We start from the raw sequence: 15,509 nt of genomic DNA on the forward strand, positions 1-15,509 counted from the left end.
TGAAAAATATTTTTAATATTTAAAACTTATTTTTATATCATCAATTCTCAGAATGCTAAATTATAGGTATAACGCAATATTTGAAAAAAAAATAGTGACTATTTTTAAAAAACCTTGAGAATATAAATGTATGATATCAACAATTTCAATTATCACGAATGAATGCGTACCTATAGAACAATAACGAATATGCTACGTTTACTATATAGAACGTGGCAAAATAATTCGCGTTCAAACAAATTAATACATTGTTATACGAGCTCAAGACAATGGAAATAATAATATATGGTGTCAAAACTCGATAGGTAGTTCTTGTCGTCAATTGTTTGGCTGTGTTTTTATGTGCTTAGAATTGGATAAATCTGGAGTAACTTTCATACCATTCATCGAAATGACCATTTGAAATGTGATCTACTAGTAAGAATGTTTACTCGTTGCAAAATCTAGAATTACACCCGCAGGAATACACGAGTATTCACTACTGTGGGCATTTGCCGTTCTATAATAAAAAAAGTATGCTATTATTTTGAAATGATGTCCATACAATGCCGAAGGATATTAAATCGTGACTAAATTTATAAAAGGAATTCATAAAACTATTTTGAGGCTGTCGAAAGTATGACATTTTGTTTGATTATTAAATACTAACTACCGTTTTAGAATTACCTGTATGTTAAAATAAAGATCAATAAATAAAATCTTTTAACGGTGAACGAGATTATATAAAAATAAATATTCAAATACAATTGGTAACTAAAAAAAATCAAAAGTTATTAATACCTTACTGAGGTTTAAAAATGCTTTTGATCAATATTTAATAATATTATTAACTTTAAAATCACTAAAAATGAATTTATTGGTCGGATGGGAATATATTTATACATTTTATATGTTGAAGAGGATGTGATATATTATACAGTAATTAAAATATCGTAAGTAAATATTGCCATGTTAACAGCAAACATCGAACAAACGAAAACAATGAAAGATATGAATTTACATTATTTTATTCGAATAATAAAATTATGTTATGTTTTAACTATATTTTATAAAGGCTTATTTTAACAAAATGAAATATTATGGTATTTATATCGATACATAATGCATAATTCAAAATTAAAATAACAACCATTATTTTGTCTTTAATGTTAAGTTAAATTATAGCTTATTATCATTATGTAAGTAACAATATCATTTTTCATTACCTATTATATTACCCAGTTTAAAACCTCTCCCTTCATCATTACAATTTACAGCGAGGGGCTTCTCTACGCATCATCTCATAATACTAATTTCGCAAAAAACTCACCCCTATCTAGAGCTATGTCCCTATGCAAAAATAATTATTACTACTTTGATTTCTTTTATAATCTATAAAATACGATAACTAAGAGTCACTTAAAGTTCTGATACATTTTATTGTTTTCTATAATCAAAACCATGATAATATGGTCTGTTATCAATATAATATATTATATTATTACGAATTACCTACTGCCGTTATTTCCTTTTTAATATATTTTACATACTTCTCTTTTATATTTATTTTGTTCAGTTTAGTATAACTTATTAAAATTTTTAAGTATATTATGTATTATTGCAAATTGTGTTTTTGCTCAATTTATTAATAAAAATAAATTATTATTATGTAATTTAGTAAATAGTTTTTACTGTTCTAGTTGTTTAACTATCATGAATTAAAATAATTATTATTCATTTTTATTTTATAGTTAATTTATTTTCAAAACGTGTATAATTCAAATGTATTAATAATGGGTCGTACAAAAAATGTATTAATTTAATGGTTCACTAAAATTTAATAGACCAACCATGGGCCACTAAACAATATTTAAAGACTAATAGCTCACTATTAATTGATTTAATGTTTAGTGATTGTTCATACTACCCGACATAAGTTAATTATAATTTGTGGAATGTGTTTAAAACTATTTTAGAGTACTAATATTGATATATTATAAAATTTAATTAGTTTAAATTATACTTCTAAAAATAAATATTAATGAATAACAGACTAATGAAAAATTCAAAATAAAATATAAAATGACGTTTCTTGGATAACTAGCTTTCTACGAAATATGTATTTAAGTTCAAAGACAACGTACTTTTATCATATTTTCACATATTTTTCACACAAACGTGGGTTTTATTGATGTATACCTCCTAATCGTATTTATTTTTTCACGTTATATTCATTTCAATTTATCTTAAAATATATTTTAAGCATTAATAAAGTTTTATTCAAACAAAATGTAGTTAGTTTAATATAAATAATAATTAAATATCTTCAGATTCACTATGAAATCACATAAAACACTATGTAAACGATTGAATATCTCCAAAACGGGTATTTGTATTGAAAACTCCATTTTAATTTTGTGGAAAATTGTATTCTAAATTAAGCGTCTTCACAAATCCTGGAAAATCTTTTCGAATTACATTCACCCTGTGACCCAATAAAGCCCCAACACGCTTTCCCGCTGGCCACCATCGACCCGACTCTCAACCAAAACAGTTATAAATCGGAGTATAATATTAAACAACACACTAGATGAAACGTAAATGTCAATATTAAAACTCAAAAATTATTAAAATGTCATTCCTAAACAGATTAAAATATATAAGCAATCATCGTTTAAAAATAACTTGGTATTTTTGTATAGGTAACTGATACGACGTTGAGCCGAATGGTCAAATTATAAAACGGCTTTATCGTGTTAAAAAATATGTTCATCAGATCATTAAATTTGAGTTAAGTTTATCGATTTACTTTAAATCTAAAAAATAAAACTCTGTATCAGACAATCAAAAACCCTATTATTTTTACAAAAACAAAGATATCTCTTAGAAAATTAAAATATTATTATTATTATTATTTTTTTTTTCATTGAAAAGAAAAGAGGCTTCAACATTTGAGGTTATTAGCCTTGTGTCTTGTGTGTACATGTTGCATTGTATGTTACTCGCAGTGAATACAATTAAAGTGTACAAGTTTTAACATTGGGATATTTACAAAAATCATACAAATTAGTTAGACGTTAAAATATTATTCATAATAACATTTATAAGTATAACAACGGTTTGTACATATCAATGTGATAATAATGTGGCCATATATTAATAAGATAATTGATTGCGAAGAACTTATTGTATGTTTAGATATTATCATGATTAAGAAAGTTAATATAATAAATAGAAACCACAAAGTGTGTAAGTTGCAGTGAGATAACCGTAGATTGTGGTCGTACGATTAAGCACAAATCCCTAGAGTAAAGACATCGATAGAAGCTTATGTTGAGAAATAATATAGTGTTAAGGCGTAGTTATAGTCCGTAACTGTGAAACTTTAATTTAAATCTGTAAAATGTTTGTTTATAAAGTCAAATAACTAATTTTCCTTGTATAAGTAGTAGCTATTTATAAGCAGCTAAACTCTACAAAATTAATAGTTTTAAAATGTATGATTTCTATACGCGAAAAGTGTTTATAAACCCTTCTATAAAAACTTTTTCTTTGTGGTAAAACTTAGTTTAAAAGAACTACTTTTGTTTATTCTAAATTGACCTCTCTCACACACACCGAATTAGATCGTCTTAAGTTCGTACATTGTAAATTATTTTGCAATTAACTTTTCATTACATTAATATTCAAAAGTGTATATTTTGGCATATAAATTATTAGTCATTTAATTTATTTATTTGTTTGTTTAAATTTGACGCCGCAACGGGGTAATAACAGGTTTTATACATTAATCAAGTTAAAACTTTAGATAATAATAATTGACGAATGCAAAAATTACGCTTAGATATGCTTGATGATGATAATAACCCAAGCCTTATACACCGGAATTGTATTATTTCGTCAATCGATATGAAAATATTAGCCACAAAATGAGTGAATTGATCAATAATCGTACACGTATAATATTATATTATATGCGGTGGCTATGTATGTTAATTTTGTGCGTGTGATTCGAAGGGTCGAACAAGTGATAAACACTAAGATAATGGTCAGAGTTGGTATCCGTAGGGTAGTCGTACTTCCGTTTCGTAAACGCTATCGTTATCGGTCTTACAACGTTGTTCGTACAAACCGTGTCGTTAAGATCCAACGGATCGGACGAGAACACAATTGTGAGCGGATCCATTAGCGGATCAGAACAGATCAGTGGTTGTAAGCAATAAACGGGCTTGGCGTAATGCCATAGCCAGAGAATAAAGAAGCAAAAAATAAAAACTTTAAGAAAAACGAGACAACACGAAAAATTTACAAACGACGACGATAACCCGTAGTATTACAGTAAATTGAGCACCGGTCCACAGTGCTATACAATAATAATAATATCAACTTGGAATGAATCAAATTGGAAAATCGGTATAAGAAAAAAACAGTGCCGTCAACAGCGCTATGCAGCAACAACGCCGTCTGTTGTTTCACCGGTATGGTAATTAAATTCCCATTGATCCGCATACGGTTAATTTCCGAACAAATAAAATTTACCTATATTATGATAATAATAATAATAATAATAATGTGCTCGTCTAGTCCTCAGCCTTTCCGGTACCTATGTCTCTGCCTGGCGTGCGAATGGCACTCCAAACACACAGCTTGATCTCTTTGTAACGTGTTCCTCCCCGTCCGCGACGTTCAGTTCATGACGTTCGACAATCTGCTATGTCGTCGTTATACACGTGACCGCGTAATAATATAATATTCCCCGTGGAATGTAATAATGATTTATAACGAAAACGCGAAAAGTAGTGTTCGGGTCTCGGTGTGCTGAAAAAAAAACGTAAACCTTTTCAATTATGTGGATATGCATCCCCATCGACAATTGATTGAATTAATTTTTAAAAAATGTGTTATCAGTAGACATATTTTTTCATGGATTATTTGAAAAAAATGTTGAAAATGTTAAATGATATTTTTAGATCATGTAAAAATAAAAGTTTTAGTTTTAAAAACCGATTTTCCATATTTTAAACTACTTCAAATATTACAAAGTTATAATAATATATATAGGATAAAAATAAACATATATATTTTTTTTTTATCATTTTAGTAACCTTTTTGTACTTTTTTTTTACGCTGAATTGTGTAGAACATTGGTATATAAAGACACAAAATACAATGAACATATTTTATAGAAATAAAAACTAAAACGTGCAAAATATACATTGAACATTTTTGAATTTGAAATCCATACCATTAACGAAAGAAATTCACTTCGATTCAGGTTTCCCTTTTTTACTTTCCCAATAAAAATACAAATTCGCAAGTGCTGAACACTTATAATAACAAATATCATACTATTACCGCTTCAATCATACGGAAGAGTATCAAATTTAGGCATAATATTTGAATCTTACGTATAGATCATAAAAATACCAAAAATGGCTAGATGAAATACGACAATTGGACGCGTTTCCTAGGAATTATATTATAACAACAACTATTTTTTAGTTTCTTCTACAGATTATACAATATATTACATAAGTATCTACTTCGCTTGTATCCCAGGATAGAAAAACAACTTATCAGCCTTAAATCACATGCTGTAATATATTTCTTGTGCTACGACTTTTGTTATTTGTATGTTATTCTTAATTTATAAAATCAATTATATACCCAACTGTAAACGTCATACTATGATTTCCCAAATATTTTAAATAATCATATGTTCCATAAGAATATTTTATTATTCAATTGTAATTCATTGATTTTGCAATTAACATATTCTTACGCAATTGTTTATTATCACAAATATCAATAGGTTTTTAGTTTTATAGCTAAAAAAAAATAAAATAAATTAAAACACTTATAATTATAAACTTAAGATAAATACCTACGTAACAATTTCAAACAACAAACTGTCAGCTATTGCCTAAATATATAATTATTTTTCAGAACTCCATATAGTATATATTTTCGTGATTATTATTATTATTATAATTTTAACCGTTAATTCATATTATACTTATTTTTAAGATTGTCTTAAATTATGTTCTAGACATTTATTGACTAAAATAAAATGTAGAATTCTCACTATAATGAACTATGAAAACCATAATAATATAATTATTCAGATCATATTAGCTCCGAGGTGTTGCATATACGATTTAAATTACTATTACTATTACATTATATTAATAAATTTAGAATAATTTTATTTTTTAAATGCATGTTAAATTTGATCACTATTAAATAATGTTCAATGAATTAATTTTTATTACACGTAATATTTCCGGAAATATAAACACAAATAAACAGTTTTTGATTTATGAAAAAAAAAAATGTAGAATTGGCAAATGTATTAATTTAAAAATCAGGTTCCCATTTACAACATTGTAGAAGTAACAATTGTGAGCTTTGTTTCCATTTTCCTACCCATGCAGTACACTGTTCATTGAAAAATATAATAAATCATTTATTACATGTCAAAAATATCTAATGACTAATCTGGAGTTACTTATTTGATCCAGCATTTATTAAACTGATAATTAATATTGGTATTATGATTAATGGTATTAACTAATTCTTGTTTTAAACAAGCCATGTTATAGGTACAAGTTAATTATACATCATTAAACTTACCGGCATTTATCGTACTTCCATTTTCATTTTTGAATGATCGAAGTCGCTGAAAATCGCAACATATCAAAAAATAAAAATTAAAATAAAACAATTATTTCTTTAAAATAACATCTAGACTACATAAAATATTGATAAAATAACTACTTAAAACTTCCTTGGCAAACTTACAGTACAAATACTAAAAAAAAAAAAAATAATAGGGCCGACAGAAATAAATAAAAATAAATATTATAGAAATCCAATAAGTTCCTTGCTTCTACGTCGTACGCACGCTGAATCTATACACTGCTTAAAAACAAAACTAAAAAATAATTTCAATTAAAAATGAATATCAATGCTAACACCGCATACTTCTCGGTATGAGATATACTCGTAATGAGTTTACACGCTTATGTTAATGAACTGCACTGTGGGTGAATCAATACTCTCAGAGTAATCAACACAAGCACTTCAAATGCATATATAGTTGCAAATACTTTATTGACTTTCAATAATTGTGCAACTAAACTACGATTTTCTCTACGTTATATTATGTCATGAACATAACATTAAATTATTGTAGGTATAGTATAGAGTCGATATCTAATGGTAGATATTATACATATTATTTTAGCTAATCACGTGTGATCAAATACACTGATTAGTTTCGGTTGACGTACAACGAGATTGTGGTCGAATAAAAATAGACACACATTTTAATTGAGGATGTACTCGTACTAGGCGTGAGGTTATACATATTAAATAATATTTTTTATAAAAAATATACATTTGAAATTCCACTTTATTTTTAATAAAAATAATAAATAATTGTCTACCAACTAAATCGTATTATCAATACATAATTTTTTTTTTATTATGAATTATGAATTATTAAATGTAATTTTTCAATAATCATTATCAAAAATTGGTATTGCAATATTAATATAGTTTCTTAAACAAAGATATATGTAGAAATAATGACATTGTGCTCATCAAAAATAAAATAAGTTATATATTATCATTTAATTTTAATGTTTATTTGTCTAATTTTAAGAACCTACTGACGAATTAAGATTTGACATTTTAATGTCCATATTATAATTTCAGTTATCAAGATTTCTTAGGTTATCATTTATCATTATACAATACTATAAAATAAAAGTAATTTTCACCCTACAATATCAATTTCAACATCTGGATTGTTAACACTATATGATATTTTTCTTTTAAGTTTGTTAAAATTAAAAGCATTCAAAATTCAAAGAGTTAATACAATTACTAAAATTGAATATTTTAAATTATGTCCATGATTGCAAGAATGTATCGTTATTATCTACACGATACGCCGTACAATCGTGTTCATGAAAATAATTTACCTTTTGGGTTGATCACAAAAACCGGCTGTTGCTTCATTGACCTCAAAGCATAATAAAATGAACCTATTAAAATCATTATGAATATGAATCAATGATTTATTTTTGCATAATAAAACACCTCTGAGTAAAATTCTAATTTTTCAACGTATTTATATAAAACATTAATTTAATTAATTTTACTAAAGTGAACATTACTTAAAATCAGTTTTTAAAAGTTTTAATTTTAAATTAATAGTAGATCACTGGCTCTACCTCAAGGCAAAACTAGTAAATAATATTAAATCCTTTGTATTTGTTAATTTTATAACACTCATATATCTTAATTTATTAGATATACCTATTACGAAAGTAGTTCAATATTGGTTTCTTAAATGTAATAATAAAATAAAAATACCATATTTTATTGAAAAATTAAAACATTATATATTATTACATCCATTACGTGTTATATATATTGGATTTTTACTTCTTCAATATTTTATAGTTTTTTAAATATATGTCTTTCAGGAAAACTAAAAGTTTATTTAAAAAGATATCTCTGAATTTAAATATTTAAAAAAATACTGTAAATAATGTAATAATATAAGTTATTGATTAATTTTATAATACAATTAATCAAATTTAGATTGTTATAATCCAAAGATTTAAGTAATATATACAAATTTAAACTTATATATTTTTATGATTGTAAATTATAGGTTATTTTTTTGTCAGTGCGTTTCTTTTGTAGTGTTATATTCTTAAAATGTATTCGAATGATATACTTCGGTTATATAAATGGTATATCCAAAAATATTATTAATATTAATGTTTTTCTTCTTCCGTTATGAAGTAGCTATTATATTATTTACATATATTTTGTTAACTGTATATGTTGAAATTGAACCTCTACAATATACCCTACTTTATTTTTCAACTTGAAATATTAAGACAATATTGTTTTAAGTGCTATAAGCTTTTGGAAATATACACGCCATGTAAATTCGTTTAAAATTCAAATCTGAATAACTAATTGTTTTTATTAAAAGAATTACATGATTTACATATTAAACTAGGTATTTCATAAATATTTTATTCAGTATATTATCTAAGATAGGCAGAATTCCGTACAGTATTGCATTTCAAAAATATTATACCTAATAGTTATAAATGGCTACATTGTTGTGACTTACTACATTTTCATATTCTTTTGTTACTTCCTCAAAACTCTCCTATTTTTACATAAATCACACTTATTAATTTTGATAACTCTTTTTAGTGCACATAATATATTATTTACTCATATCGAATTTTATGCTACCAGTAAATTATTATTCTAAGAAATTACTAATAAATAGTTTAAATATTAGTAAGTAGTCTAAGTATAAAAATAATACAACAAAATATTTTTCTTGAAAATTTATATTCTAAAAAATACGAGTTTATAAAATATATAAAATAAATTAAATCAATACAAAATTACTTTAACATAAAAGTTTTCGAAAAGTTAGATTTCTTTGAAAGAATTTAAATTACAAAGATTGACTTTGGAAATGATAGCCCCACGTTAAACACGCCGAAGGAAAATCTCAGTAAAGAAAAAAATAATTATTAATATTATTAGTTCGTATTACACTAATTATTTACCTACTTCAAACGTATTTTTGTAAGTGCTTTGATTGGGTAGAAATTTATTTTGTCTAATAATATATAATTATATAACAGTATGCATTATAATATATCCTTTGAACTATATTTAACTTCAACATTGCATACACTTTTATACACAAGTATAAAAACGCTTTCTTTCGTAAATCGGTTTCTATCAAAATTCAAACAATGATCCGTTAATATTTTCCAAACGAAAATACTATTAAATATTCACAGCAGAGAGTATTTTTATTTTTAAAGCAAAAAAAAAAATAGAAGAAAAATGTAGAAAGGTAGAGTAGGTAAGTGGCAGGTAATCCTCGAAAAGTGGCCTGATTCTACTCATTTAGAATGCCAGCCAGGCGCTATACATATTATTCGGATGGTCTTGAAGACCCGAGACGGTATTTGGTAGTAGACTGTGCTATTAGCGGCAATTTGCGTAACTCGGCTATAGTGCTTACAGAGTAGGGTTATGCTTACGCGTGAATTAAGTATCGGCCGTTAATATTTAACGTCGCCTTGGATAGAACGTAAAGAATTAATTTATTTGGTACCTACCACCTACGTGCACATACAAAGAAAAACAATATTATTATAATAAATATATAATTATAATTTATTTAAATAACCAGTATTTATAAAACAGAGTCATGACCTATATTTTTGGTTCATAACATATCGATATTGATTATTTTTGTTACTATGAAGACAATATTAAAACCTCGAAAGAATAATAGCCACCCAAATAAAAAGGTGCGATAATATACCTTTTGTTTTAGTAAACTAGCAAAAATATCTAAAACTTAATATTTTTCACTGTGTGAAACTACAAGATAATATTAAGCAACAGGGACCGGTAAAATAGTGGTATTTGGTTTTCTCATATTGCCATAATAGTGAAAAATGTATTGACGTGTTATAAAAACGTGTATTTTTGGATGGTTTTGATTAAAAACATTATAAAATAGTTTATCAACATTTATTATAATACTTAGTACCTACTTATATTATATAAGTCAAATATATATGGTTGTATTTTTTTTTCACTCCAGGGAAATGTAATGCAGCAACTACTATCATTCCACTTCCTTTTAGAGTTGATCACAACTGTACCCTTTATTTTCACAGTTAGTATCTATTATATTTTATTATTAATAATAACGAATTAATCATTAACGTAATTATTTAATTATTTTACAGATTTTCCAACCAACATTGATCAACCTTTTCATACCAGTATTTTTAAACTGTTGGTTGGCGAAAAAATCCTTAGAAAATATGTTTGTCAGTGAATATTATTAAATTTATCGTCAATACGTGTAATAATATTACACTCGTTTTGCCGTTATGTTTCAGAACGATCTTCACCGTGCTATGCAAAAATCTCAATCAGCGCTGTCCCAACAGTTGATGATACTTTCAGCCACACTTCTCTGTTTAGTATTTACTAGGTGAGTGCTGAGTTACGAGTACAGGCCAATGTATAATAATCATTCATTCTTATGTTAATCTTATAGTGTATGTGGTATACAACATTTCCAAAGAGCTGGCCATCGGCATCTGAGCCTCTTTCAAGCTACTTATTATGTAGTAGTCACGTTTTCTACGGTCGGTTACGGCGACTTCGTGCCAGACATTTGGCCTTCCCAACTCTATATGGTTGTTATGATATGCATAGCACTCATCGTTCTTCCAACACAAGTACAATTTAAACACATTCAGTCAATTCCAGTGTTGATGTTCAACTAAATTTAATTGTATTAAATATATATATTTTTTTTTTACTATTTTAATTTATAGTTTGAACAGTTAGCATTTACATGGATGGAAAGACAGAAACTTGGCGGATCTTATTCATCTCATAGAGCACATTCTGAAAAACATGTAGTCGTCTGTAGTACAACGCTTCAAGCTGACACAATTATGGATTTTCTTAATGAATTTTACGCACATCCATTACTCCAAGTTAGTGTATAGTCATAATATTAATCGGCTCTAGTTTTAATTAAAAATCCATAGAAATAGCTACATAGTATGTAGCTGTAATAGGTAACATAATATATTAATTACATTTCTTAAGTTTAAAGCTTCAAGGTGGGAAATTAAATTTGTTGAACTAATAAACTGTAATGAGAAGTAAAATTTACTGTCACGGTGAAAGTAAGAAGAAAATAAAAATTCTAAACCATATTATGCATTTTAACATTATAAATAGTGTAATCACTTTAATTATAATCAATAAAGTAAATGTATTTTTTTTATGTTTGGTTTTTGATATTATGTAAATATGATTTAAAAGTGCACATTGTTTACAGACGTTGATTTATAGTCTGATCAGGATTATTTTATTCACTTAAGTACTTGTATAGAAGAACCATACATGTTATTAAATTCTGTCATGATGTTATTATTAATAATATCTTATTACATTTGCTTTATTATTTTAATTATTAAAATAATGGACTAGTTGGAATTATCTGGGCAAAAATAACTTTGAATTTTTAAGCATATTAATTTCATCGATTTACAATTTAATAACACGCACTATCGCATATACATGACACAATTAAAATTTACAAATTTATTCTACAGTTAAAGTTTTGTTCGATGTTCCACATTTTACCTTGTTAATCTTGTTTTAATTATATATTTAGTAATATTAACCACGATAAATTGTATTAATAGGTTGACGTCTAAAGTTAATTAAAACGCACTTCTTTAATACTAAAAACATATACATATATACATACCTATCGTTTAAATAAAACAAATACTGTATTTAAATAACATATCCATCGTAAATACTAAATACATACAAAATTGAGATACAACATTTATTTATTTGTCAAATCAAGTATTCCTTTTTACATTTGTAGAAACAAATAAAAATAATTCAATTAAGTATTTTTAAGTCTGTAATTAAAAAAAAAAACCTGAAAAATAAACTATAACTTATATTGTATTAAATTGCTCATTTACGCGAACTTAATTATTCAATTATCATTATTAGGATTATTTTGTGGTTCTTTTATCGCCAATGGAACTGGACACTACAATGAGAATGATTCTCCAAGTACCTATTTGGGCTCAAAGAGTAATTTATATTCAAGGGTCGTGTTTAAAAGACGGAGATCTGTCCAGAGCTAGAATGAGTGACGCTAAAGCTTGTTTCGTTTTGGCTGCCAGAAATTATGCTGACAAAACTGCAGCAGTAAATATTTTCTATTAATTTATTTATAAAAAATAAAATAATAATTCACATTGTATATTGAAAGGATGAACACACGATTCTACGGTCGTGGGCCGTCAAAGACTACGCCCCAACTGTTCCCCAATATGTTCAAATATTTCGACCAGAAAATAAATTACACGTGAAATTTGCAGAGTTTGTTGTATGTGAAGATGAGCTTAAATATGCTCTTCTTGCTAATAACTGCACATGCCCTGGAGCTTCAACACTAGTTACACTTCTACTACATACAAGTAGAGGACAGTTAGTATTACTTTTTTTCTAAATAATAACTATTTTAAGTAATCTAATGAAACTGCTACATGCGATGGCTTAAAAATGAAAGTCTCACTGTATTATGAGTCAACATAAACTACGTTCAATAATGTTCAATAATTTGCAAGGCGTATTAATTGCTAAGTAATATTTTTATTTTGTATAATTTGTGTGCAGGGAAGGCCAGACTTCGCCTGAAGAATGGCATAGACTATATGGTAGATGTTCAGGAAATGAAATCTACCACATACTTTTAGGTGACAGTAGATTTTTTGGTGAATACGAGGGGAAAAGTTTCACATACGCAAGTTTTCATTCACATCGGAAGTATATCATCGCAATCGACATAAAAACTAATTTAAACTGAAATAATTAATTTCAATCTTAGGTTCGGTGTATCACTAGTAGGCGTGCGACCTGCCGATTTACCAGAGTTTTACGAAGACACGATACTTTTAAATCCTGGGCCTAGGCATATAATGAAAAAATCCGATATATGTTATTACATTAGCGTAAATAAAGAGGAAAATTCATCGTTTGTTGTTTCAAATAATGGTTCAGCGCCTTCGAAACATCTTGATAGTATGTTAAATAACGGTGGGTAGATTATATTTACATTTTTTCAATATAAAACGTACAACACTTCATGTAGTATTTTAAATTATAATAAACTTCAATTTCAGATAAGCCCACAGAAGTTCAAAAAACTATTAGAGAAAGTTACACTTTCCAAAACAAACAAACAGAAGAACCGACAATCGTAGGTAATCATTTAAATATTCCTAAGCCAATGGATATGAACCCGAATTTATTAAGTCCTGAAGTACTGGGTCAAAGAAGAGGTGGTGCTGATTTGCTAAATTCATAAAGGAAAAAATTAAACTATTCTATATTTAGGTAGTCGCCGTCCAAGTATATTACCAGTGGCTGAAAATATAACAGGTTCGTCATTAAACATATCTGTACCTCAGCCAGAAGAAGACGGAGATGAAAGCGAAGATGAGCTAGAAGACGAGGTCCCATGGAGATCGCCGAGTGAAAAGATAGCGTAAGAATATACGAAATAATACAAGTTAAAAATGTATGATATTATAATGACAATTTTCATGTATTTTGATTTTGTGTGGTTGTTAGTATGTGCTGTATCCTTGCTTGAGGGTGATTTCAATAATAAACTGACCGTGTATTAATAAGTTCTGAAACTCAAATTCATAGTTAACTATAAAATATATTTTATTTTATTAAAGTATCAAACCAATTTATTGAAGTCAAATATTATTTATTTGTAGTTTTGATTAGTTTTTAAAAATAAACATACTATATAACTGACTGAGTCATACAATCAAAAATACAATTTCAAAAGTAGTTTAGTATAGAAGTTTATAATTTAGTAGAAAACGTAAACATTATCTCGGTAAATAAGCATAATAAGAATAATAAATTCTTGTGAAGGCATATAAAGTTTGATGAACCCATTGAAACAATATAGTACAAATTCCTTATCTTTATTTTTTTTTTCTTCGGAACGAAATAAAGTGTCCCCCGTGTATAAAAATATAGTGGTTGAAAAAACTGGAAGAAAATATTTTTATGCTTCTTATTATACTTGTAAAACAAATATTTTAAAATACTTTTAAGTCTAAAAAAAATGAATAATATAATATCTAGGTAGGTACATTCAAATTTAAACCTACGTAAAATATACATGCGACTATTAATTTAAGTTACTACATAATATAAAGTCTCTTGACAAAATACAATTACTGATACTTTTTAAATTTAGAGAAATGAAAACTATTTTTGTTTCGATTTTGAACAATGTTTCGATAAAGGTGCAGTTTTTTACTGATTATTATTATTGTTTCTATTAGATACTCATAATTAAATGTCAACTTGTGACATTAAATACCATCATATCGTACTAATATTATGATATTTAAAAGAATTTAAATTTCTTAAAAGCAGAATAAAAATTTGTAAAATATACAGTTATTTTCTCACTTTTAGTTTTTTCTTATTTTATATTAATATTTAATAGATTTTAAATTAAAAATAAGGATTGTTATTATATATAATCAACATATTTTTAATTAAAAGTTCTTTTTTACTAATTGTAAGTATTATTTAAGTTTAAAAAAATAAGAATAAATAAATTATTAAAAAAATTTAGGTTAACATTTAAATGACCATACGAAATATGTACGACATAAAATAAATAACAAGTTATGCTTGTAATTAATATACAAAGTACAAACAGGCATTAATGATTATTAGTTTTACATAATTATTCAACATTATCTAATAATTATAAAAGTCGTTATTAATAATGTTTACCAAATTTCATTTTTGACAAAAATATCATCTTTGACTCTTTTACAGTAACACAATTATCTTATACGTATACA

General features: G+C 26.3%; 1 protein-coding gene across 1 annotated transcript in view; it reads left to right on the forward strand.

The window, feature by feature from the left end:
- LOC113559200 (potassium channel subfamily T member 2) overlaps window positions 1-15,509 on the forward strand; it is a 155,949-nt gene that overhangs the window by 125,863 nt on the left and 14,577 nt on the right. The window contains exons 6-16 of the mRNA XM_026964826.1: window positions 10,652-10,726; window positions 10,800-10,883; window positions 10,956-11,050; window positions 11,117-11,300; window positions 11,400-11,564; window positions 12,610-12,810; window positions 12,875-13,092; window positions 13,282-13,431; window positions 13,493-13,701; window positions 13,788-13,946; window positions 14,002-14,152. Coding sequence (XP_026820627.1) covers window positions 10,652-10,726; window positions 10,800-10,883; window positions 10,956-11,050; window positions 11,117-11,300; window positions 11,400-11,564; window positions 12,610-12,810; window positions 12,875-13,092; window positions 13,282-13,431; window positions 13,493-13,701; window positions 13,788-13,946; window positions 14,002-14,152 — 1,691 coding nt within the window. The remainder of the gene's footprint in view (window positions 1-10,651; window positions 10,727-10,799; window positions 10,884-10,955; window positions 11,051-11,116; window positions 11,301-11,399; window positions 11,565-12,609; window positions 12,811-12,874; window positions 13,093-13,281; window positions 13,432-13,492; window positions 13,702-13,787; window positions 13,947-14,001; window positions 14,153-15,509) is intronic.

The sequence above is a fragment of the Rhopalosiphum maidis genome, chromosome 1 (genome assembly GCF_003676215.2).
Source record: "Rhopalosiphum maidis isolate BTI-1 chromosome 1, ASM367621v3, whole genome shotgun sequence".
In the NCBI taxonomy this organism is placed as follows: Eukaryota; Metazoa; Arthropoda; class Insecta; order Hemiptera; family Aphididae; genus Rhopalosiphum; species Rhopalosiphum maidis.